The 26,262-nt window shown below is 50.6% G+C and overlaps 3 protein-coding genes across 3 annotated transcripts; all 3 read right to left on the minus strand.

The window, feature by feature from the left end:
• Positions 1 to 1,543: 1,543 nt before the first annotated feature.
• Positions 1,544 to 4,788, minus strand: LOC140729264 (uncharacterized). The gene has a single exon (XM_073048842.1). The coding sequence runs from the start codon at positions 4,775 to 4,777 to the stop codon at positions 3,425 to 3,427; it is 1,353 nt and encodes a 450-aa protein (XP_072904943.1). The 5' UTR covers positions 4,778 to 4,788; the 3' UTR covers positions 1,544 to 3,424.
• Positions 4,789 to 6,890: 2,102 nt separating this feature from the next.
• LOC140729265 (platelet glycoprotein Ib alpha chain-like) lies at positions 6,891 to 7,662 on the minus strand. The gene has a single exon (XM_073048843.1). The coding sequence runs from the start codon at positions 7,551 to 7,553 to the stop codon at positions 6,891 to 6,893; it is 663 nt and encodes a 220-aa protein (XP_072904944.1). The 5' UTR covers positions 7,554 to 7,662.
• On the minus strand, positions 7,647 to 10,244 carry LOC140729809 (uncharacterized). Its single transcript, XM_073050022.1, has one exon. The coding sequence runs from the start codon at positions 10,242 to 10,244 to the stop codon at positions 7,647 to 7,649; it is 2,598 nt and encodes an 865-aa protein (XP_072906123.1).
• Between the last annotated feature and the right edge of the window lie 16,018 nt (positions 10,245 to 26,262).

Here is a 26,262-nt window from a genome sequence, read left to right on the forward strand (position 1 = left end):
ACAACAGTGCTGTGCGGAAGAGCATCTCCGAGCAGATAACACGTCGAACATTGAAGTGGATGGGTGGCCTACACCGACAGAAGACGACGAACACACACTCAGTGACCGCTGAAAGAGGTACAGGACGTATCTAATAAAGTTGCCGCTGAGTGTAGATGTAATCACGGGGAAGTGGTGGAGGGGGCGGGGTCAGAAACGAAATTTCTCTCAAGGTTAAGGAAGTTCACTGAACAGGAACAAATTGTGCAGATTTGTTGGAAGCATTATCAACAGGGAGGGGTGGATGCCTGTAACACGCTGCCGGGGGTGGCGTCACAGACCGATACACGACAGACATGTGGAGACTGAGGCACATACAGGATTGTTTTAAAGTCTTGGGCATGTAGACAGCTAGGGTGCCTGAGACGTTTGCACAGTACTGGATTAATTTTATGTATTGCACTGTACTGCTGACACAAAAAACTCCTGGCATATGTGAATGATGTCCTGATCCTAACATGGGTCTCTATTGGGGGCTGAGAGACGGAAGGGGGCAAGGAGAGGGTATTCATGGTTGGGTCCCATAATGATCTGTAATGGTCAATAAACCAATCGCTTGGAATCAAATGCTTCTTGCCTAGTGTCTCAGGGCTGGGTAAGTCAGCACCCGCGCCACCTGTCTCCCTTGGTGCTCCTTTTCTGCCATCCGTTCCTTCACCGGCACTGGGTCGATATCCTGGCGCTCTCACCCGATCAGCACTGCGGGTGTACCCACCCCTCAAGGACTGCAGAGGCTCCACAGGCCACTTTCTCGGGGCAGCTAGGGACGGGTGATTCCTTGCGAGGCCCACGTCCCTCTACGGAATGTACAAAGCAAACTAGACAGCAGAACCAGAATGAGTCGAGAATTGGTTTATCATTGTCACAGGTGCAGCGAGGAGCTTCTGTTGAAGTGCCACCCAGACAGATCATTTCATCCATAAGCTCGTCGGGGTAGTACGGTAGCGCAGAAGGCAGAGTTCAGTCAATCAGTAACACGAGAGATTCTGCAGGTGCTGGAAATCCAAAGCAACACACACAAAGAGCTGGAGGAACTCAGCAGATCAGGCAGCATCTCTGAAAATGAATAGGCAGTCGTGCCGAGATCCCTCTATCTGCTGAGGTCCTCCAGCATTTTTCTCTGCAGTGAAGTGCAGTGTTACAGTTCCAGAGGAGGTGCAGTGCCGGCAGAGGACGCAAGGCAGATTGAGAGATCAGGAGCTCATATCAAGCAGTAGTCAATCAAGGCAACTGGACTTGCTGTACAACTTGATTTGTTGCAGCTTGCCTTGATTGACTACTGTTTGATTATACACTGACCTGGACGACCGAGGAGCTTCATAGACATCAGGAATTCCTCTTTATCGCGCAGGGGTCTAATAACACTGGACAACGAGGTTTTTTTCCCGAAAGTGTTGCTTCCTAAGAATTGACTTTGTGGTTCTGAAAGAACGCTTGAAGCTGAACAAAAATATAATTTTACGTAGGAATGTAGAGAAGCAAGGAAACAGCTTTTAATGAATATAATACGTTTAATATCAGAACGGTGCTGTCGCTTTGCAATAGTTCAACTAAGCTAAAAGTGCTTTGTTGATGAATTTTGTTTGCACTCAGTGTCTGCGGCCTCTCGCGTAAGTGCCCAACATTGATGGATTCCAGTTGCCCTGATTCCGAAATAACAGGGGGCTCCCTTGAGCTTGGTGGTTCTTGTTAGAACATGGATCATTACAGCTCAGTACAGGCCCTTCAGCCCATGATGTTGTGCCAACCTTTTAACCCACCTTAAGATAATCTAACCTTTCCCTCCTACATACCCCTCCATTTTCTAGCACCCACGTGCCTATCTAAGAGTGTCTTAAATGCCCTTAATGTATCTGTCTCTACCACAACCCCTGGCATTTTGATACACACACCCACCAAACTCTCTGTAAAAGACATACCTCTACACTCCTCTTATATTTTCCTCCAATCACTTTGATATTTTGCTTCTCCCCCTCCCTTAATGATTTCTGGGATAAAGGTGCTGGCTCTCCACTCGATCTATGCCTGTTATCATCGTGTACATCTTTATCCAGTATCCTCTCATCCTCCTTCACTACAGAGAGAAAAGCTCCAGCTCGCTCAGCCTTCCCTCATAACACATGGTTGCCCATCCAGGCAGCATCCTGGTAAATCTCCCCGGCACCCTCTATAAAGCTTCCACATCCTTCCTATCATGAGGCGAACTGAACTGAACACAATAGATCACAACTGAGCGGAGTTTTTATAGAGCTCAACATGTCCTTGCAGCTCTTGACCTCAATCTCCTGACTTAATGAAGGCCAATGCGCGAAACGTCATCTCAAGCTTTTGTATCTTCTCCCTGATGGAAGAGGGGAGGAGATGGAATTCCCAGGATGGGGAAGCGGGTTATTGTGTTGACTGCTTACTCGAAGCAGCGGGAAGTGTAGGAGGGGAGGCTGCTTCTTGTGATGGACAGATTGTGTCAACAACTCTGCAGTTTCTAGTGATCATGGGCAGAGCAGATGATTTACCGAGCCACGATGCATCGGGACAGGATACTTTCTGCGCAACATCTGTAAAACTTGGTGATGGTGTCAGGAACACACAATTGTCCTTTAACCTTCCGAAGAAGTAGAAGCTTTGTTGCGCTTTCTTGGTTGCATCATCCACGTGGTTGAACCAGGACAAGTTATTGATGATGTTTACACCTATGCCATTTGGGATCCCTTCTGGGAATGAGTGAAGCATGAGGAAAAATGACCATCTCTTTGGATACAGGGTTGGAATTGGAGCACAGGGAAGTGATAGTTGTTACTTTGTTCGGAACAGTCCAGGGATATACAAGGAGGTTAGGAGTGGGAAAGATTGTAGACACACTTATCCCAGCAGGATTCATAGTCTCTTGGAGGAAATTAAAGGGACGCTGGTGTTATGGTCCGGTCCGGAGCCCGCATTCCCGGTCTTGATCCGGTTCGTGGACTCCGGACTCTGGGTCTTGTAGCCGTCTCTCCTTTCGCCCTTGAGCCCAATTGGTCACACCTGTGAATCATTGTGGCTTGTTGGGGCTCAAGGAGGTGCACCTAATGCCCATCGGCTGGCGGTGTATATAAGGGGCTCTGGGACTGAGTGGAGTTGGTGGGTTGTCCCGCCTATCCTGTTCCTCCAGTTGCCCTGGCTTGGAGTTCCCCTCATTAAAGACGAGTTCTTTGAGTGAGTCTGGCAGTCACCCTGGAGCTAGTTCCCTTCCTATCCCTTGCCTCTGTTGGGCAAGCGTGGCCAGACTGCTGCTGCCCCTTTGCATCCCTCGCTGCTGACGGGTTGTGCTCTGCAACCTACCCAGGTGCCCCATGACCTGCTCAGGCCCCCGTGTTCCTGCCTGAGTGATCCAGGCCCTGCCCAGGAGTTATGCGGCCCGCCCAGTGAACTCCAAGATCCTGCCTTGCCTGAACTCCAAGATCCTGCCTTGCCTGAACTCCAAGATCCTGCCTTGCCTGAACTCCGGGATCCTGCCTTGCCTGAACTTCGGGATCCTGCCTTGCCTGAACTCCGGGATCCTGCCTTGCCTGAACTCCGGGATCCTGCCTTGCCTGAACTCCAAGATCCTGCCTTGCCTGAACTCCAAGATCCTGCCTTGCCTGAACTCCAAGATCCTGCCTTGCCTGAACTCCGGGATCCTGCCTTGCCTGAACTCCGGGATCCTGCCTTGCCTGAACTCCGGGATCCTGCCTTGCCTGAACTCCAAGATCCTGCCTTGCCTGAACTCCAAGATCCTGCCTTGCCTGAACTCCAAGATCCTGCCTTGCCTGAACTCCGGGATCCTGCCTTGCCTGAACTCCGGGATCCTGCCTTGCCTGAACTCCGGGATCCTGCCTTGCCTGAACTCCAAGATCCTGCCTTGCCTGAACTCCAAGATCCTGCCTTGCCTGAACTCCAAGATCCTGCCTTGCCTGAACTCCGGGATCCTGCCTTGCCTGAACTCCGGGATCCTGCCTTGCCTGAACTCCGGGATCCTGCCTTGCCTGAACTCCAAGATCCTGCCTTGCCTGAACTCCAAGATCCTGCCTTGCCTGAACTCCGGGATCCTGCCTTGCCTGAACTCCGGGATCCTGCCTTGCCTGAACTCCGGGATCCTGCCTTGCCTGAACTCCAAGATCCTGCCTTGCCTGAACTCCAAGATCCTGCCTTGCCTGAACTCCGGGATCCTGCCTTGCCTGAACTCCAAGATCCTGCCTTGCCTGAACTCCAAGATCCTGCCTTGCCTGAACTCCAAGATCCTGCCTTGCCTGAACTCCAAGATCCTGCCTTGCCTGAACTCCAAGATCCTGCCTTGCCTGAACTCCGGGATCCTGCCTTGCCTGAACTCCGGGATCCTGCCTTGCCTGAACTCCGGGATCCTGCCTTGCCTGAACTCCGGGATCCTGCCTTGCCTGAACTCCAAGATCCTGCCTTGCCTGAACTCCAAGATCCTGCCTTGCCTGAACTCCAGGGATCTGCCTTGCCTGAACTCTGGGATCCTGCCTTGCCTGAACTCTGGGATCCTGCCTTGCCTGAACTCTGGGATCTGCCTTGCCTGAACTCCAAGATCCTGCCTTGCCTGAACTCTGGGATCCTGCCTTGCCTGAACTCCAGGATCCTGCCTTGCCTGAACTCCAGGATCCTGCCTTGCCTGAACTCCAGGATCCTGCCTTGCCTGAACTCTAAGACTCTCCCGGAACCCCAGCATCACCTTGAATGTCACGTCCCTCACGCACACCATGGTCACCACATCTTGTCTATCGTTTAGTTGTTCCCGTCCTGCCCTAGTACTTCAGTGCCTGCGTCCTGCAATTGGGTCCAGCCTCCTGTCCCCTTATGACAGCTGGCACCGATCAGTTGTGGGCAAGTTGCATTTCGCCAATAATATAGTACGCTTTGATGATGAGGTTGAAGAAATTAAGACAAATAAGGCACGGACTTTCAGGCAGTTTTCTCTCTGATACCACACAGTAGGCTTATCAGCCAAGTGTGGAATAAAAAACCACTGATAAACGGGTCTAAAGCTGAGGCTGTGACAGGTCTCAGAGGCAGGTTTCAGTCCTGGCCTTCAAGGGGAATTGGGCGACTTTATATTAGAGGAGGAATTGCAAGGCCGAGGGGAAAAGGGTTGGTGGTTGGCATTGGGGAGATGCGCCTACATGACTCCACCATGGATAGGATGGGCCGAATGCTCTTTTTCCATGCTCTACCCAAAGAGACATAGAGTAACAGAGCAGGGAATCAAGCCCATTCATGCAACCAGTCCACATCACCCTGTAGTTCAAATTCCCAGCGCTCGGCCCATACCTTTCCAAACCGCACTCCTTCAAGTACCTGTCCAAGTGCTTCTTAAATGATGCCTCAACCACTTTCTTTAACAGTTCATTCCATAACCTAACCACCCTCAAAGAAATGAGTGCCCTTCTGGTCCCTTTTAGAACATCTCCCACTCGTGCCAGCTCTTTGCCCTCCTAGTTTTTGACTCTTCTACCCTGGGGAAAGACTGATACCATCCACCTATCGATGTCACCCACAATTTTAAACTCCTTCAGTAGGTTGCCCTGAGTTCTCCTATGTTGCAAGGAATAAAGACTTATCTTGGCCTACCTTCCTATAACTCAGGTCTACCAACTACACCCAGTCCTGCCAACATCTCATAAATCATCTCTGCACCCTTTCCAGTTTAACTATGTCTTTCCTATAACGGGGTGACCAGAACTGTACACAATTCTCCAAGTGTGGTCTCACCAACAACTTCTACAACAGCAACATAATGTCGTAAACAATTGGTGCTATGACCGATAAAACAGCGACATGCTAAACCCCCTTTTCACCTGTGGCACAGACCAGTGAACCATGTGCATTTATTCCTAGGGCCCTCTGGTCTGCCCTACACATGTTTGACTTTCCAAAATGCATCGCCTTACACTTATTTGTATTGGAAGCTATTGCAACAAAAAGTGAGTATGACTGGTCCGTGAATATGTCTGCTCTCTGTGAGCCATCTCATCCTCATCAGGAGCACCCATTGGCTGATGGGACAGCCCTGATGTGCGGTCTAGATGTGGAAAGAACCCAGGGGAATCTCTGTGATGCAGAGAGAATGTGCAAATCACCTTAGACTAAACACGGGACAATTTACAATGATGCTGACAACTGGTACGTCGTTGGACTGTGGCAGGAAAGCAGAGCATCTGGAGGAAACCCATGTGGTGATGGGGAGGACTTACAGACTCCTTACAAGCAGCAGCAGGAATTGAACCCAGGACCCTGGTATTGTAAAGCATTGTGCTAACCACTACACTACCATCGCCCCAATATCTTCTCTATAAAATTACAATATGGCAATATTATACTGAATATGGCGATATAGAACAGGAGGGGGAACATGTGTGGGGAAATAATAATCCAGTTGATACATATAATGTGCAACATTTGGTGCATAACGAAGGTGGGCCTAACTCCATTTGCATGTATACAAATAAACCTTATAAAACTGAAAGCTTTCAATCCCAAAGCGTTCCTTTGCCCCAGATCTGTTTAGAGGAAGCTAGTGAATGCATCTCCAGCAGCCTCGGTCGCATTACTGGTCCACTCCTCTTCCTCTAGCGGGGAGGCCTCTGTGGCATCCGGGCTGAAGGCAGCTCTTGGCGGAGGATAGATCTGCTGTAAGTCGGGGAGAAACAGGCTGTAGCGGACCAGCCTGATGTACCAGCTCCGTCGGGACAACTGCCTCAGGGGACGGTAGAGTCTCCGGTGGAATCTGAGGATGTAGAAGGAGAGGGCGGAGATCTCAAAGAGGACCAGGCCAAGCGAGAGGCAGAGCAGGGTGAAGAGCAGCAGGCAGTTCCGTCCTAACTGTCGGAGAAATTTTGTATTGAGAAATTCCCGTCGTTTTCATCAATCCATCCCTTCAAATACCTCACCGCGCTGCACTCACAGTCCCAGGGATTATCGTGCAGGTACACATAAAAAAGCACGTTGTTTTCAAAGAAGTCTTGAGGGATTGTTCTTAGTTTGTTGTTTGAGATGTCAAAAAACTGCAATTCTTCCAACCTGCCCAGTGCATCCTTCGGGAATTCCTCGATTTTGTTTGCAGAGAGGATGAGATATCGAAGCTTCTCCAGTGGGTCAAAGATGTGGTCAGGAATGGAAACGATGACATTCCCTTTGATGCTGAGGTCTTCCAGGTTGATCAAGGGCGCAAATGCTCCCTCCGGGAGAGTTGATATTTCGTTGACATCAAGGACCAACTTCCTGAGGAGAGGCAACTTCGTGAAATCAGGAAGTGTGGTTAAGGCGTTAGACGAGAGATCCAGTTTCTGAACTGAGAGGGGGTAATCACTGTGCAAGTGTCTAATTTGGTTGTTTGAGAGGTCAAGGTCATGGAGCTTAGTGAGGTTTGTAAAGGAGCTTAAGGAGACAGAGGTGATGTTGTTGAAACTCAATAGAAGGACCTCGGTGTCTCTCGGGAGGGAGGGAGGGACAGAGTCAAGAGATCGATGGCTGCAGTTCATTCCCACCTTTCCTTCTAAGTCAATGTATTGAGCACAGAACTCCTGGTGTGGAGACGTTTACAGGAATAGTATGTGGAATGTGGTCAGAGTTTCTTACACCAAGCCTCTCAGAGTCATCACTTCTGTTGTCACACTGGGACAGATCTGGTCATCCGGGATATTAATAATTGGAGTTCCCTGCCAAGTGGTGGGAGTTGCACAAACCACTGTCTCTGAGTCAGGTTCCCCCTCATTTTTGTATATATTCCCATCGTTTTCATCAATCCATCCCTTCAAATACCTCACCGCGCTGCACTCACAGTCCCAGGGATTATCATGCAGGTACACATAAAAAAGCACGTTGTTTTCAAAGAAGTCTTGAGGGATTGTTCTTAGTTTGTTGTTTGAGATGTCAAAAAACTGCAATTCTTCCAACCTGCCCAGTGCATCCTTCGGGAATTCCTCGATTTTGTTTGCAGAGAGGATGAGATATCGAAGCTTCTCCAGTGGGTCAAAGATGTGGTCAGGAATGGAAACGATGACATTCCCTTTGATGCTGAGGTCTTCCAGGTTGATCAAGGGCGCAAATGCTCCCTCCGGGAGAGTTGATATTTCATTGACATCAAGGAACAACTTCCTGAGGAGAGGCAACTTCGTGAAATCAGGAAGTGTGGTTAAGGCGTTTGTCGAGAGATCCAGTTTCTGAACTGAGAGGGGGTAATCAGTGTGCAAGTGTCTAATTTGGTTGTTTGAGAGGTCAAGGTCATGGAGCTTAGTGAGGTTTGTAAAGGAGCTTAAGGAGACAGAGGTGATGTTGTTGAAACTCAATAGGAGGACCTCGGTATCTGTCGGGATGGAGGGAGGGACAGAGTCAAGAGATCGGTTGCTGCAGTTCGTTGTTACCTTTCCTTCTAAGTCAATGTATTGAGCACAGAACTCCTGGTGTGGAGACGTTTGATGGAAAAGAGTGTCAAATGTGGTTGGAGTTTCATCAACAGTGGTTCTCAGAGTCATCACTTCTGTTGTCACACTGGGACAGATCTGGTCAGCCGGGATATTAATAATTGGAGTCCCCTGCCAAGTGGTGGGAGTTGCACAAACCACTGTCTCTGAGTCCGGTTCCCCCTCATTTTTGTATATATTCCCGTCGTTTTCATCAATCCATCCCTTCAAATACCTCACCGCGCTGCACTCACAGTCCCAGGGATTATCGTACAGGTACACATAAAAAAGCACATTGTTTTCAAAGAAGTCTTGAGGGATTGTTCTTAGTTTGTTGTTTGAGATGTCAAGAAACTGTAATTCTTCCAACCTGCCCAGTGCAACCTTCGGGAATTCCTCGATTTTGTTTGCAGAGAGGATGAGATATCGAAGCTTCTCCAGTGGGTCAAAGATGTGGTCAGGAATGGAAACGATGACATTCCCTTTGATGCTGAGGTCTTCCAGGTTGATCAAGGGCGCAAATGCTCCCTCCGGGAGAGCTGATATTTCGTTGACATCAAGGAACAACTTCCTGAGGAGAGGCAACTTCGTGAAATCAGGAAGTGTGGTTAAGGCGTTAGACGAGAGATCCAGTTTCTGAACTGAGAGGGGGTAATCACTGTGCAAGTGTCTAATTTGGTTGTTTGAGAGGTCAAGGTCATGGAGCTTAGTGAGGTTTGTAAAGGAGCTTAAGGAGACAGAGGTGATGTTGTTGAAACTCAATTGGAGGACCTCGGTATCTGTCGGGAGGGACAGAGGGATGGAGTCAAGAGATTGGTTGCTGCAGTTCGTTGTCACCTTTCCTTCTAAGTCAATGTATTGAGCACAGAACTCCTGGTGTGGAGACGTTTGATGGAAAAGAGTGTTAAATGTGGTTGGAGTTTCATCAACAGTGGTTCTCAGAGTCATCACTTCTGTTGTCACACTGGGACAGATCTGGTCATCCGGGATATTAATAATTGGAGTCCCCTGCCAAGTGGTGGGAGTTGCACAAACCACTGTCTCTGAGTCCGGTTCCCCCCCATTTTTGTATATATTCCCGTCGTTTTCATCAATCCATCCCTTCAAATACCTCACCGCGCTGCACTCACAGTCCCAGGGATTATCGTGCAGGTACACATAAAAAAGCACGTTGTTTTCAAAGAAGTCTTGAGGGATTGTTCTTAGTTTGTTGTTTGAGATGTCAAGAAACTGCAATTCTTCCAACCTGCCCAGTGCAACCTTCGGGAATTCCTCGATTTTGTTTGCAGAGAGGATGAGATATCGAAGCTTCTCCAGTGGGTCAAAGATGTGGTCAGGAATGGAAATGATGACATTCCCTTTGATGCTGAGGTCTTCCAGGTTGATCAAGGGTGCAAATGCTCTCTCCGGGAGAGTTGATATTTCGTTGCCATCAAGGACCAACTTCCTGAGGAGAGGCAACTTCGTGAAATCAGGAAGTGTGGTTAAGGCGTTAGACGAGAGATCCAATTTCTGAACTGAGAGGGGGTAATCACTGTGCAAGTGTCTAATTTGGTTGTTTGAGAGGTCAAGGTTATGGAGCTTAGTGAGGTTTGTAAAGGAGCTTAAGGAGACAGAGGTGATGTTGTTGAAACTCAATTGGAGGACCTCGGTATCTGTCGGGAGGGACAGAGGGATGGAGTCAAGAGATTGGTTGCTGCAGTTCGTTGCCACCTTTCCTTCTAAGTCGTTGTATTGAATACATGGAGCAGATATCAGGCTAGCCACCATTGTGTAGAGACAGCAGAAAGTCAACAGGTACTGTATCCTTGACTGCCACATGTCTAAAAGAAAAGAGAAGTATTATTACAGTTGGCCAACAAATAGCTGTTGCCCTATCAATTACCTTAAATTTATGTCAAATCCTGGTTGTTTCATGTCTTAGGGCAGAGTGAGTCCTATGAGAACAGGCCCCGAGCCGTCAAGTTATCCTTGTACTTCCACCCTTTCATTCTTGCAGAACCTCTTTGAATATTTTCAATGCCAGGAGATGTCATGAACCCTTTGCATCCGCGGTAGGTCCTCAAGGGCCCAAGAACTCCATGCTCAACTTCACTTGAATATTGGTAGTTTACCTAATTGTGGTTTATTTTGCCTGTTAGGGGGATATGTTCGTAATCGGGTGAATATTGAAAAGGAACTCATGCAGTCCACGGTGACCTTAGAGGAGTTTCGGGACCGTTGGGCTCCGCAGGATGTAAATGCCATTGTTGATAGAGATGGCAACATTTTGGTGTAATGTCTAGTGTCTATTTGTAGTGAAGTAAATGTGTTTGCCTCTGTTTTGTATATATTGTATAGCACCAATATTTATAATAAAGGATTTTGTAAAAAAAAAGTTCAGACACAGAGTGAAGCTCTCTCTACACTGTCCCATCACACACTCCCAGGGTCAGACACAGAGTGAAGCTCCCTCTGCACTGTCCCATCACACACTCCCAGGGTCAGACACAGAGTGAAGCTCCCTCCACACTGTCCCATCACACACTCCCGGGGTCAGACACAGAGTGAAGCTCCCTCTGCACTGTCCCATCAGACACTCCCGGGGTCAGACACAGAGTGGAGCTGTTCTAAATGTGCTAGGAGAAATCGAGGAAAAACTGCTGTATTAAGATCGTGAGTTACATGGAGTTGGTTTGAAACATATCTTGGACATCTAAGTGAGCGGCTGGTTTAGTGTGGAAGCTTCGTTTGGAGTTTTTCTGCCAGTTTGGACTGGTTTCGTTGACGGCTGCGAACTGCGTAGCACCCTGCTGTGGCCGCTGGCAACTCGCCAGGAAGCCGTTTCACTCTAAAAACCAGAGACAAACGCCGTTGTTCCCCCACTGACATCAGGACAACCTCCTTCCATCTTTATCGTCGGGATTCTCGTTCGGTGTAGGAGCCAAAACATCGTTTGAGACGTCTCGACCTCTCACGGCCTGGAAGTTCAGCAGGACTAACGGAGCCTTTTCCGGCGTTGGAATTTCTGGCACTGAGCCAGCAAGGTATTCCGGCCAGTTACTCAACTCGCTCCAGGACTTTATAAGCAGCATCACCACCGTATCTTTCTCGATTCGGACACAGAAGCAACATGCCGGACCGGTCTACAGGGAGTCGCAGGCCTTCGGGGAGTTATGCAAAGGCGGCTGCCTCTCCAGCCTCGGACAACGCCCTGTTTCGGTCGGTGAAAGTGGAACGCAGGGTGCAATGTATTTTGCATCCTGGAACTACCCTGGAAAAGTGCGCGGAGGCTATGGAGGACTTGTTGGGGAGAGATGGTGTTTTGGCCACTGAGAAAGAGTTCGGGAAGGCAGTGTTTTATCTGAGGAATGATGAGTCGGTGCATCGGGCCCTCAGTAGGGGGATCACGGTGGAAAACATCTTTTTACAGATAGAGCTAGTGACAGCTCCCACACAACGCATCGTCCTCGGTCACGTAAAGCCTTTCATCCCCAACGAGGACCTGCTTCCCGCACTAGCACGCTTGGGGCAAGTACGGTCAGAAATAACTTTCATCAGGCACAAATTCAGTAGTGTTCTCGCACAGGTGTAAAAGAACTCTGAACTAAACACCAAGCTTAAACCAGTCAATGAGGTGGTCCCAGTAAGATTAACCATTTACTGTTCACTCTTCCACATTAACGTATGGTGAAAACTGTTGATAAAACAATACAAAATATATACAGTATTTGTTTCCTTCTTGATATCACATTTACATCATAAATACTTGCAAAAGTAAAACTACAACAACTATATTGCATTAAAGTGCAACATACAGTCAGAATCTACCTACGCCATCGACTGCTTTAAATACACTTCAACACAAACTATCCGCAACTCTTTAAATAACAAAAAGATAAACTTTATCAACCGTCATTACTTTTAACAGAATCAGCGTTAACATTTTTAATTCAACATATCGATGATCTCATGAACTTACGGCGTTGCTTCTATGATGTTTCTAGTGCGTAGAAAGAAAACTTTTCTCGCGCTGATCCTGCACACATGAGCCCCCTCCGTCCCGTTTCTCCAAACCGGTATTTTCCCACAGGACGCGGCGTAACCGGGTGTGACGTCATCGCATGCCGCGATGTATCACAGACAACGAATTTACTTTAAACAATCTTAACTTTAACTCGAAAACGATAATAAACGAATTACTAAAGCGAAAATATAATAAACTAAACAAATGCCATAAAGGCAGCACACACCCTCCGTACCGTAATCTCTTTCCGGCGACAGGTATTCATGCAGCTGGAAAGGGAGGACGAAGTTGAGGGCCGGTTTACTGTCCGGCACGAGGGGGTAGATTATCAGGTGTATTGGAGCTCTGAGCGCCCACGGTGCCACGCGTGCGGGAAGGTGGGGCACTTTCGGAGGGACTGTCCTAGCACCCGAAAACCCAGGGAGTCCACTTCGGGAACTAGTGTCCCAGCTACCTCTGCCCCTGATCCCATTCCTGCTCCTACACCTGTGCCGGCCCCTGCTCCTGCCCCTGACCCTGTCCCTGTTCCTACGTCTGTTCCAGTCTCTGCTCCTGCCCCTGTGGTTCAGGCGAGTGATCCTGAGGCTACGTGCAGGGAGGTTCAAGCCAGGGACGGGGTGGAGCCTGTGCGGGGAAGGAATGCGAGGAAGAAATCCAAACAGATGAAGAAGTCGGCCCCCGAGACCGCAGAGCTCACGCCCATTTGCCCTGAAGTGGAGCGGGAGGCTCGGGGAAGTGCACAGTCGGACGGGGTGTTGGAAGCGGAGAGGAACACTCCATCGTGAATCCAGCACCTGTGTGCTCCTCCCGCTTGAAGAGGAGAAGGGAATGTTCCCCCAAGAGGGCAGGGAATGTAGATGCGGGAGAGTCCCAGAAAGGGGTGGGAATCCGGGTGGAAGTTGTGTCGAACCCTGAATCCCCGGATATAGCCACCAGTCCTGTGGTGGGTGGTGTGGTTGTGCAGGAAGCTAGTGCTGGGCCTGTTTGCACAACTAAAACAGACCTGGAGCCCTCCACCCAGGACTTAGCAGTAAGCGCCTCCCTGGAGGCAAATGTATTAAACAGTATGACCGGAGAGGAGACCAAGCTCTCTCACTGTCAGCATCAGGCTGCCGGTGAATCCCTTGGACCAGAGCTGCTGGGGTCCCCTTCATACCTGTCTCCTGGGGAGGGTGATATAACCTGCATGCCGACCCCATCAACTAATGGCCTGCAGGGAGTCCCTGGGGATTTTCCCTCCATCGTCGTAACTGTGGATAAGACTGATGTGAAGGTGGAGCGGGATGGTATGAGGGAGGTACCCGCTGCGCAGTGTGGGTTACAAGTGCAGCCCCCTTATACAACACACGAGGAGGAAGATGGGGGATCTGTCTGCTGTGAGGGGTTGGAGGGAGAATCTTTTGATAGCGAGACAATGGACATCCTCACCCCTCCTGAGAAATCCCCATTGATACCTGTGGAGGAGATCAGAGAGTTCATTCACTCCTCTGTGGGTGCAAAGCATCGGCCTAAACTAGCCTCGCTTCGCTGGCCTAGCATGCCGAGGCTGGGGAAGTCCCTGTGAATCATCCTCAGACAGAAGGGGAAGGGGAAGGGGAAGAGGAATGCTGTGTCCTGAGGCGGAGAGCCGCCAGTCGCGTACGGAGAGAACTCTCTCCGTCTCTCTCTCCAGGTGGCCCAGAACGCTCGGAATGAATCCCGGAATCGGCTGTCCTCCAGCAGCCGGTTGTTAAAGTGCCAATACCCGGATCCCACCCGAGGGTGCAGAGGAGTAAATTCCATCCACACAAGGTGATGATCCGAGCACGACACCGGCCGCATGGAGGACGCCGACACGCGGGAGACATAAGCCCGAGAGATATACAGGCGGTCTATCCGGGAACCCCCCTCTCTAGATCTTCTGGAGAAGGCGCTAGAGTCGGGGTGAAGATTCCGCCAGCTGTCCACCAAGTCAAAGGAGCCGACTAGCTCCTTTAACCTTTTCGCCGATGCCGGGTCGCGTTGGAGGCCCGAGCGGTCCTCCACCTCGAGGGTACAGTTGAAGTCTCCCCCGAGGATGTCGCTGTCCCCAGGATCGATGGAACTCAGCAAGGTGGACAGCTGACAGAATAGGCGCGTCTGCATCACCCCGCGCCTCGGAGCATACATGTTGATAAAATGCAGCGGTACTCCATCGAGGCGCACAGCCAGGTGGAGCAGACGGCCGGGCACAACATCTTGGACTCCTACGATTTCTGGCCGGAAGGTTGGGGCCAACAGGATCGCGACTCCGCTAAAGTTGGAGCTAAGGTGACTCATGTAGACCCCACCCTGCCACTCCAGGAGCCAAGCGGACTCGTCCCCCGGGGTGGTATGGGTTTCCTGCAGGAAACTCACCGCGTATCTCCCATCCCTGAGGACTGAGAGATTGTTATATCTGCGGAGAGAGCCCCTGCTACCGTTTACATTAAGACTAGCTATGGTAAGTTTCATGTCGGGAGCACACTAGGCCTCAGCACCAGTCCCCTTCTCACTGAGAGCGGTGGCGCCCTCAGCCGCACTATCCCGAAGAAAACCAAGAATATTCTTTGCTTTCCGGGCCCGACTGCTACCATCACTACCCTGTGACCCACCATCTCCCGAAGGAGCGAGGCTGCTTTTCACCCTGATGTCCCTCACCAGGTCATCCAGGAAGGATTTCAGCTGCCGTCTGTCATTCCCTGACACAGCATTCCTCTTCCCCTTCCACTTCCGTCCGAGGATGACTCGCAGGGACTTCACCAGCCTCGGCATGCTAGGCCAGCGGAGCGAGGCCAGTTTAGGCCGATGCTTTGCACCCACAGAGGAGTGAGTAAACTCTCTGATCTCCTCCACTGGTATCAATGGGGATTTCTCAGGAGGGGTGAGGATGTCCATTGTCTCGCTATCAAAAGATTCTCCCTCCAACCCTTCACAGCAGACAGATCCCCCATCTTCCTCCTCGTGTGTTGTATAAGGGGGCTGCACTTGTAACCCACACTGCGCAGCGGGTACCTCCCTCATACCTTCCCGCTCCACCGTCACATCAGTCTTATCCACAGTTACGACGATGGAGGGAAAATCCCCAGGGACTCCCTGCAGGCCATTAGTTGATGGGGTCGGCATGCAGGTTATATCACCCTCCCCAGGAGACAGGTATGAAGGGGACCCCAGCAGCTCTGGTCCAAGGGATTCACCGGCAGCCTGATGCTGACAGTGAGAGAGCTTGGTCTCCTCTCCGCTCATACTGTTTAATACACTTGCCTCCAGGGAGGCGCTTACTGCTAAGTCCTGGGTGGAGGGCTCCAGGTCTGTTTTAGTTGTGCAAACAGGCCCAGCACTAGCTTCCTGCACAACCACACCACCTACCACAGGACTGGTGGCTACATCCGGGGATTCAGGGTTAGACACACCTTCCACCCGGATTCCCACCTCTTTCTGGGACTCTCCCACATCTACATTCTCTGCCCTCTTGGGGGAACATTCCCTTCTCCTCTTCAAGCCGGAGGAGCACACAGGTGCGGGATTCACGATGGAGTGTTCCTCTCCGCTTCCATCACCCCGTCCGACTGTGCACTTCCCCGAGCCTCCCGCTCCACTTCAGGGCAAATGGACGTGAGCTCTGCGGTCTCGGGGGCCGACTTCTTCATGTGTTTGGATTTCTTCCTCACTTTCCTTCCCCGCACAGGCTCCAGCCCGTCCCTCGCCTGAACCTCCCTGCACGTAGCCTCAGGATCACTCGCCTGAACCACAGGGGTAGGAGCAGAGACTGGAACAGACGTAGGAACAGGGACAGGGTTAGAGACAGGGTCAGGGGCAGGAGCAGGGACCGGCACAGGTGTAGGAGCAGGAATCGGATCAGGGGCAGAGGTAGCTGGGGCACTAGTTCCCGAAGTGGACTCCCTGGGTTTTCGGGTGCTAGGACAGTCCCTCCGAAAGTGCCCCACCTCCCCGCACGCATGGCACCGTGGGCGCTCAGAGCTCCAATACACCTGATATTCTACCCCCTCGTGCCGGACAGTAAACCGGCCCTCAACTTCGTCCTCCCTTTCCAGCTGCATGAATACATGTCGCCGGAAAGAGATTACGGTCCGGAGGGTGCGTCTCCTGAATTTGTGCCTGATGGCAGTTATTTCTGACCGTACTTGCCCCAAGCGTGCTAGTGCGGGAAGCAGGTCCACGTTGGGGATGAAAGGCTTTACGTGACCGAGGACGATGCGTTGTGTGGGAGCTGTCACTAGCTCCATCTGGAAAAAGATGTTCTCCACCGCGATTCCCCTACTGAGGGCCCGATGCTCCAACTCATCATTCCTCAGATGAAACACTGCCTTCCCGAACTCTTTCTCAGTGGCCAAAACACCATCTCTCCCCAACAAGTCCTCCATAGCCTCCGCGCACTTTTCCAGGGTAGTTCCAGTTTGCAATATGCATTGCACCCCGCGTTCCACTTTCACCAACCGAAACAGGGCGTTGTTCAAGGCTGGAGAGGCAGCCGGCTTGGCATAACTCCCCGAAGGCCTGCGACTCTCTGGAGACCGGTCCGGCATATTGTTTCTATGTCCCAGCGGCCACAGCAGGGTGCTACGCAGTTCGCAGCCGTCAACGAACCCCGTCCAAACTGGCAGAAAAACTCCAAACGAACCTTCCACACTAAACCAGTCGCTCACTTAGATGTCCAAGAGATGTTTCAAACCAACTCCAAATAACTCACGACCTTAATACAGCAGTTTTTCCTCGATTTCTCCCAGCGCATTCAGAACAGCTCCACTCTGTGTCTGATCCTGGGAGTGTGTGATGGGACAGTGTGGAGGGAGCTTCACTCTGTGTCTGACCCTGGGAGTGTGTGATGGGACGGTGCAGACGGAGCTTCACTCTGTGTCTGACCCTGGGAGTGTGTGATGGGACAGTGTAGAGAGAGCTTCACTCTGTGTCTGACCCTGGGTGTGTGTGATGGGATAGTGTAGGGGGACCTTCACTCTGTGTCTGACCCCGGGAGTGTGTGATGGGACTGTGTGGAGGGAGTTTCACTCTGTGTCTGACCCTGGGAGTGTGTGATGGGACAGTGTAGAGGGAGCTTCACTCTGTGTCTGACCCTGGGAGTGTGTGATGGGACGGTGTGGAGGGAGTTTCACTCTGTGTCTGACCATGGGAGTGTGTGATGGGATAGTGTAGAGGGACCTTCACTCTGTGTCTGACCCTGGGAGTGTGCGATGGGACAGCGTAGAGGGAGCTTCACTCTGTGTCTGACCCTGGGAGTGTGTGATGGGACAGTGTAGAGGGAGCTTCACTCTGTGTCTGACACTGGGAGTGTGTGAAAACACAAACGCGCGCGTCGGGATCCGTGATGCAGCGCCTCTATCCCGATGCGCCATAGACCCTGTACGACTGGGAATCGACACATTGTGCTGGATAAATTGCATCTTTAAACCTACCGTCGAAAGCCAGCGCGATGGAAGAAAAGCAGAGGGACAGCCAGATTGCCATGGCCAGCGGCCTTTGGGCTGGGACTCCGCAGGGACCGTGGAGCGGACTCTGTGCCCCTGTCCACCTCAGCGCTGTGGGAAAACAACGAGGGCGTCTGTCTGACTGCTCTCACCCCACAAGAGTCCCCGCCTCTCGCAGCCGGAGGCTCAAAGTACATCCGCTCGCTGACAGTTTTAAAAAGGGGACTCGTGTTTGGAGAGGGAAGCTGAGATAGGGCAGTCACACACAGGGCAGCGGGTCACGGGACAGTCCGATAGTCACAGCGGTGAGTTGTAAGGGGTCAGTGGGTCCTGCGGGGTCATAACTCCAAGGCTGATGGCCGAAGAGCCCGGGGGTCTCTCTCTCTCTCTCTCGGACCGGCCTCTCTGTTAGGGCACCGTTACACCTGGCCAACATGAAAATATCTCAACAGCCAATCAATGTGGCAGGAACTCAGTGCAAAAAGGCATGCAGACCTGGCCAAGAGGTTCAGACCGAACATCGAAATGGGGAATGTTATGTTCCTTAACTTCAAAACATGAAGCTGATTCAAAGAGGACACTGGAGACCGAAATGAGGGTCTCAGTTCGTGTTCACTTTAAGCGAGGCGCTCGCATGTCACGTGGCAGCACAATTCGCGCCTCCACACACATATAACACGTGACATATAATTTAACAGGACCGGAATGTGTAATCAAACTCAAATATTGCTGAACTGTCCAATACACAACAGGGAAGAAATGTGATCGAAGTGACTTTGACTGTGGCCTGATTTTTGGTGCCAGGCGGGGTGGTCAGAGAAACTGCTGATCTCCTGGGATTTTCACACACAATACTCTCCGGAGATTAGACAATGTGGTGAGGGACAAACAAGGTCAGCCAGTGAAAGGCAGTTCTGTGGGTGAAAATGCCTTGTTAATGAGCGAGGTCAGAGGTGAATGGCCAGACTGGTTCAAGCTGACAGGAAGGCGACAGTAACTCGTTACAACAGTGCTGTGCGGAAGAGCATCTCCGAGCAGATAACACGTCGAACATTGAAGTGGATGGGTGGCCTACACCGACAGAAGACGACGAACACACACTCAGTGACCGCTGAAAGAGGTACAGGAGGTATCTAATAAAGTTGCCGCTGAGTGTAGATGTAATCACGGGGAAGTGGTGGAGGGGGCGGGGTCAGAAACGAAATTTCTCTCAAGGTTAAGGAAGTTCACTGAACAGGAACAAATTGTGCAGATTTGTTGGAAGCATTATCAACAGGGAGGGGTGGATGCCTGTAACACGCTGCCGGGGGTGGTGTCACAGACCGATACACGACAGACATGTGGAGATTGAGGCACATACAGGATTGTTTTAAAGTCTTGGGCATGTAGACAGCTAGGGTGCCTGAGACGTTTGCACAGTACTGGATTAATTTTATGTATTGCACTGTACTGCTGACGCAAAAAACTCCTGGCATATGTGAATGATGTCCTGATCCTAACATGGGTCTCTATTGGGGGCTGAGAGACGGAAGGGGGCAAGGAGAGGGTATTCATGGTTGGGTCCCATAATGATCTGTAATGGTCAATAAACCAATCGCTTGGAATCAAATGCTTCTTGCCTGGTGTCTCAGGGCTGGGTAAGTCAGCACCCGCGCCACCTGTCTCCCTTGGTGCTCCTTTTCTGCCATCCGTTCCTTCACCGGCACTGGGTCGATATCCTGGCGCTCTCACCCGATCAGCACTGCGGGTGTACCCACCCCTCAAGGACTGCAGAGGCTCCACAGGGCACTTTCTCGGGGCAACTAGGGACGGGTGATTCCTTGCGAGGCCCACGTCCCTCTACGGAATGTACAAAGCAAACTAGACAGCAGAACCAGAATGAGTCGAGAATTGGTTTATCATTGTCACAGGTGCAGCGAGGAGCTTCTGTTGAAGTGCCACCCAGACAGATCATTTCATCCATAAGCTCGTCGGGGTAGTACGGTAGCGCAGAAGGCAGAGTTCAGTCAATCAGTAACACGAGAGATTCTGCAGGTGCTGGAAATCCAAAGCAACACACACAAAGAGCTGGAGGAACTCAGCAGGTCAGGCAGCATCTCTGAAAATGAATAGGCAGTCGTGCCGAGATCCCTCTATCTGCTGAGGTCCTCCAGCATTTTTCTCTGCAGTGAAGTGCAGTGTTACAGTTCCAGAGGAGGTGCAGTGCCGGCAGAGGACGCAAGGCAGATTGAGAGATCAGGAGCGCATATCAAGCAGTAGTCAATCAAGGCAACTGGACTTGCTGTACAACTTGATTTGTTGCAGCTTGCCTTGATTGACTACTGCTTGATTATACACTGACCTGGACGACCGAGGAGCTTCATAGACATCAGGAATTCCTCTTTATCGCGCAGGGGTCTAATAACACTGGACAACGAGGTTTTTTTCCCGAAAGTGTTGCTTCCTAAGAATTGACTTTGTGGTTCTGAAAGAACGCTTGAAGCTGAACAAAAATATAATTTTACGTAGGAATGTAGAGAAGCAAGGAAACAGCTTTTAATGAATATAATACGTTTAATATCAGAACGGTGCTGTCGCTTTGCAATAGTTCAACTAAGCTAAAAGTGCTTTGTTGATGAATTTTGTTTGCACTCAGTGTCTGCGGCCTCTCGCGTAAGTGCCCAACATTGATGGATTCCAGTTGCCCTGATTCCGAAATAACAGGGGGCTCCCTTGAGCTTGGTGGTTCTTGTTAGAACATGGATCATTACAGCTCAGTACAGACCCTTCAGCCCATGATGTTGTGCCAACCTTTTAACCCACCTTAAGATAATCTAACCTTTCCCTCCTACATACCCCTCCATTTTCTAGCACCCACGTGCCTATCTAAGAGTGTCTTAAATGCCCTTAATGTATCTGTCTCTACCACAACCCCTGGCATTTTGATACACACACCCACCAAACTCTCTGTAAAAGACATACCTCTACACTCCTCTTATATTTTCCTCCAATCACTTTGATATTTTGCTTCTCCCCCTCCCTTAATGATTTCTGGGATAAAGGTGCTGGCTCTCCACTCGATCTATGCCTCTTATCATCGTGTACATCTTTATCCAGTATCCTCTCATCCTCCTTCACTACAGAGAGAAAAGCTCCAGCTCGCTCAGCCTTCCCTCATAACACATGGTTGCCCATCCAGGCAGCATCCTGGTAAATCTCCCCGGCACCCTCTATAAAGCTTCCACATCCTTCCTATCATGAGGCGAACTGAACTGAACACAATAGATCACAACTGAGCGGAGTTTTTATAGAGCTCAACATGTCCTTGCAGCTCTTGACCTCAATCTCCTGACTTAATGAAGGCCAATGCGCGAAACGTCATCTCAAGCTTTTGTATCTTCTCCCTGATGGAAGAGGGGAGGAGATGGAATTCCCAGGATGGGGAAGCGGGTTATTGTGTTGACTGCTTACTCGAAGCAGCGGGAAGTGTAGGAGGGGAGGCTGCTTCTTGTGATGGACAGATTGTGTCAACAACTCTGCAGTTTCTAGTGATCATGGGCAGAGCAGATGATTTACCGAGCCACGATGCATCGGGACAGGATACTTTCTGCGCAACATCTGTAAAACTTGGTGATGGTGTCAGGAACACACAATCGTCCTTTAACCTTCCGAAGAAGTAGAAGCTTTGTTGCGCTTTCTTGGTTGCATCATCCACGTGGTTGAACCAGGACAAGTTATTGATGATGTTTACACCTATGCCATTTGGGATCCCTTCTGGGAATGAGTGAAGCATGAGGAAAAATGACCATCTCTTTGGATACAGGGTTGGAATTGGAGCACAGGGAAGTGATAGTTGTTACTTTGTTCGGAACAGTCCAGGGATATACAAGGAGGTCAGGAGTGGGAAAGATTGTAGACACACTTATCCCAGCAGGATTCATAGTCTCTTGGAGGAAATTAAAGGGACGCTGGTGTTATGGTCTGGTCCGGAGCCCGCATTCCCGGTCTTGATCCGGTTCGTGGACTCCGGACTCTGGGTCTTGTAGCCCTCTCTCCTTTCGCCCTTGAGCCCAATTGGTCACACCTGTGAATCATTGTGGCTTGTTGGGGCTCAAGGAGGTGCACCTAATGCCCATCGGCTGGCGGTGTATATAAGGGGCTCTGGGACTGAGTGGAGTTGGTGGGTTGTCCTGCCTATCCTGTTCCTCCAGTTTCCCTGGCTTGGAGTTCCCCTCATTAAAGATGAGTTCTTTGAGTGAGTCTGGCAGTCACCCTGGAGCTAGTTCCCTTCCTATCCCTTGCCTCTGTTGGGCAAGCGTGGCCAGACTGCTGCTGCCCCTTTGCATCCCTCGCTGCTGACGGGTTGTGCTCTGCAACCTACCCAGGTGCCCCATGACCTGCTCAGGCCCCCGTGTTCCTGCCTGAGTGATCCAGGCCCTGCCCAGGAGTTATGCAGCCCGCCCAGTGAACTCCAAGATCCTGCCTTGCCTGAACTCCAAGATCCTGCCTTGCCTGAACTCCGGGATCCTGCCTTGCCTGAACTTCGGGATCCTGCCTTGCCTGAACTCCGGGATCCTGCCTTGCCTGAACTCCGGGATCCTGCCTTGCATGAACTCCAAGATCCTGCCTTGCCTGAACTCCAAGATCCTGCCTTGCCTGAACTCCAAGATCCTGCCTTGCCTGAACTCCGGGATCCTGCCTTGCCTGAACTCCAAGATCCTGCCTTGCCTGAACTCCAAGATCCTGCCTTGCCTGAACTCCAAGATCCTGCCTTGCCTGAACTCCGGGATCCTGCCTTGCCTGAACTCCGGGATCCTGCCTTGCCTGAACTCCGGGATCCTGCCTTGCCTGAACTCCAAGATCCTGCCTTGCCTGAACTCCAAGATCCTGCCTTGCCTGAACTCCAGGGATCTGCTTTGCCTGAAATCTGGGATCCTGCCTTGCCTGAACTCCAGGATCCTGCCTTGCCTGAACTCCAAGATCCTGCCTTGCCTGAACTCCAAGATCCTGCCTTGCCTGAACTCCAAGATCCTGCCTTGCCTGAACTCCGGGATCCTGCCTTGCCTGAACTCCGGGATCCTGCCTTGCCTGAACTCCGGGATCCTGCCTTGCCTGAACTCCGGGATCCTGCCTTGCCTGAACTCCAAGATCCTGCCTTGCCTGAACTCCAAGATCCTGCCTTGCCTGAACTCCAGGGATCTGCCTTGCCTGAACTCTGGGATCCTGCCTTGCCTGAACTCTGGGATCCTGCCTTGCCTGAACTCTGGGATCTGCCTTGCCTGAACTCCAAGATCCTGCCTTGCCTGAACTCTGGGATCCTGCCTTGCCTGAACTCTGGGATCCTGCCTTGCCTGAACTCCAGGATCCTGCCTTGCCTGAACTCCAGGATCCTGCCTTGCCTGAACTCTAAGACTCTCCCGGAACCCCAGCATCACCTTGAATGTCACGTCCCTCACGCACACCACGGTCACCACATCTTGTCTATCGTTTAGTTGTTCCCGTCCTGCCCTAGTACTTCAGTGCCTGCGTCCTGCAATTGGGTCCAGCCTCCTGTCCCCTTATGACAGCTGGCACCGATCAGTTGTGGGCAAGTTGCATTTCGCCAATAATATAGTACGCTTTGTTGATGAGGTTGAAGAAATTAAGACAAATAAGGCACGGACTTTCAGGCAGTTTTCTCTCTGATACCACACAGTAGGCTTATCAGCCAAGTGTGGAATAAAAAACCACTGATAAACGGGTCTAAAGCTGAGGCTGTGACAGGTCTCAGAGGCAGGTTTCAGTCCTGGCCTTCAAGGGGAATTGGGCGACTTTATATTAGAGGAGGAATTGCAAGGCCGAGGGGAAAAGGGTTGGTGGTTGGCATTGGGGAGATGCGCCTACATGACTCCACCATGGATAGGATGGGCCGAATGCTCTTTTTCCATGCTCTACCCAAAGAGACATAGAGTAACAGAGCAGGGAATCAAGCCCATTCATGCAACCAGTCCACATCACCCTGTAGTTCAAATTCCCAGCGCTCGGCCCATACCTTTCCAAACCGCACTCCTTCAAGTACCTGTCCAAGTGCTTCTTAAATGATGCCTCAACCACTTTCTTTAACAGTTCATTCCATAACCTAACCACCCTCAAAGAAATGAGTGCCCTTCTGGTCCCTTTTAGAACATCTCCCACTCGTGCCAGCTCTTTGCCCTCCTAGTTTTTGACTCTTCTACCCTGGGGAAAGACTGATACCATCCACCTATCGATGTCACCCACAATTTTAAACTCCTTCAGTAGGTTGCCCTGAGTTCTCCTATGTTGCAAGGAATAAAGACTTATCTTGGCCTACCTTCCTATAACTCAGGTCTACCAACTACACCCAGTCCTGCCAACATCTCATAAATCATCTCTGCACCCTTTCCAGTTTAACTATGTCTTTCCTATAACGGGGTGACCAGAACTGTACACAATTCTCCAAGTGTGGTCTCACCAACAACTTCTACAACAGCAACATAATGTCGTAAACAATTGGTGCTATGACCGATAAAACAGCGACATGCTAAACCCCCTTTTCACCTGTGGCGCAGACCAGTGAACCATGTGCATTTATTCCTAGGGCCCTCTGGTCTGCCCTACACATGTTTGACTTTCCAAAATGCATCGCCTTACACTTATTTGTATTGGAAGCTATTGCAACAAAAAGTGAGTATGACTGGTCCGTGAATATGTCTGCTCTCTGTGAGCCATCTCATCCTCATCAGGAGCACCCATTGGCTGATGGGACAGCCCTAATGTGCGGTCTAGATGTGGAAAGAACCCAGGGGAATCTCTGTGATGCAGAGAGAATGTGCAAATCACCTTAGACTAAACACGGGACAATTTACAATGATGCTGACAACTGGTACGTCCTTGGACTGTGGCAGGAAAGCAGAGCATCTGGAGGAAACCCATGTGGTGATGGGGAGGACTTACAGACTCCTTACAAGCAGCAGCAGGAATTGAACCCAGGACCCTGGTATTGTAAAGCATTGTGCTAACCACTACACTACCATCGCCCCAATATCTTCTCTATAAAATTACAATATGGCAATATTATACTGAATATGGCGATATAGAACAGGAGGGGGAACATGTGTGGGGAAATAATAATCCAGTTGATACATATAATGTGCAATATTTGGTGCATAATGAAGGTGGGCCTAACTCCATTTGCATGTATACAAATAAACCTTATAAAACTGAAAGCTTTCAATCCCAAAGCGTTCCTTTGCCCCAGATCTGTTTAGAGGAAGCTAGTGAATGCATCTCCAGCAGCCTCGGTCGCAATACTGGTCCACTCCTCTTCCTCTAGCGGGGAGGCCTCTGTGGCATCCGGGCTGAAGGCAGCTCTTGGCGGAGGATAGATCTGCTGTAAGTCGGGGAGAAACAGGCTGTAGCGGACCAGCCTGATGTACCAGCTCCGTCGGGACAACTGCCTCAGGGGACGGTAGAGTCTCCGGTGGAACCTGAGGATGTAGAAGGAGAGGGCGGAGATCTCAAAGAGGACCAGGCCAAGCGAGAGGCAGAGCAGGGTGAAGAGCAGCAGGCAGTTCCGTCCTAACTGTCGGAGAAATTTTGTATTGAGAAATTCCCGTCGTTTTCATCAATCCATCCCTTCAAATACCTCACCGTGCTGCACTCACAGTCCCAGGGATTATCGTGCAGGTACACATAAAAAAGCACGTTGTTTTCAAAGAAGTCTTGAGGGATTGTTCTTAGTTTGTTGTTTGAGATGTCAAAAAACTGCAATTCTTCCAACCTGCCCAGTGCATCCTTCAGGAATTCCTCGATTTTGTTTGCAGAGAGGATGAGATATCGAAGCTTCTCCAGTGGGTCAAAGATGTGGTCAGGAATGGAAACGATGACATTCCCTTTGATGCTGAGGTCTTCCAGGTTGATCAAGGGCGCAAATGCTCCCTCCGGGAGAGTTGATATTTCGTTGACATCAAGGACCAACTTCCTGAGGAGAGGCAACTTCGTGAAATCAGGAAGTGTGGTTAAGGCGTTAGACGAGAGATCCAGTTTCTGAACTGAGAGGGGGTAATCACTGTGCAAGTGTCTAATTTGGTTGTTTGAGAGGTCAAGGTCATGGAGCTTAGTGAGGTTTGTAAAGGAGCTTAAGGAGACAGAGGTGATGTTGTTGAAACTCAATAGAAGGACCTCGGTGTCTCTCGGGAGGGAGGGAGGGACAGAGTCAAGAGATCGATGGCTGCAGTTCATTCCCACCTTTCCTTCTAAGTCAATGTATTGAGCACAGAACTCCTGGTGTGGAGACGTTTACAGGAATAGTATGTGGAATGTGGTCAGAGTTTCTTACACCAAGCCTCTCAGAGTCATCACT

This window comes from Hemitrygon akajei, chromosome 6 (assembly GCF_048418815.1).
Source record: "Hemitrygon akajei chromosome 6, sHemAka1.3, whole genome shotgun sequence".
NCBI lineage: Eukaryota > Metazoa > Chordata > Chondrichthyes > Myliobatiformes > Dasyatidae > Hemitrygon > Hemitrygon akajei.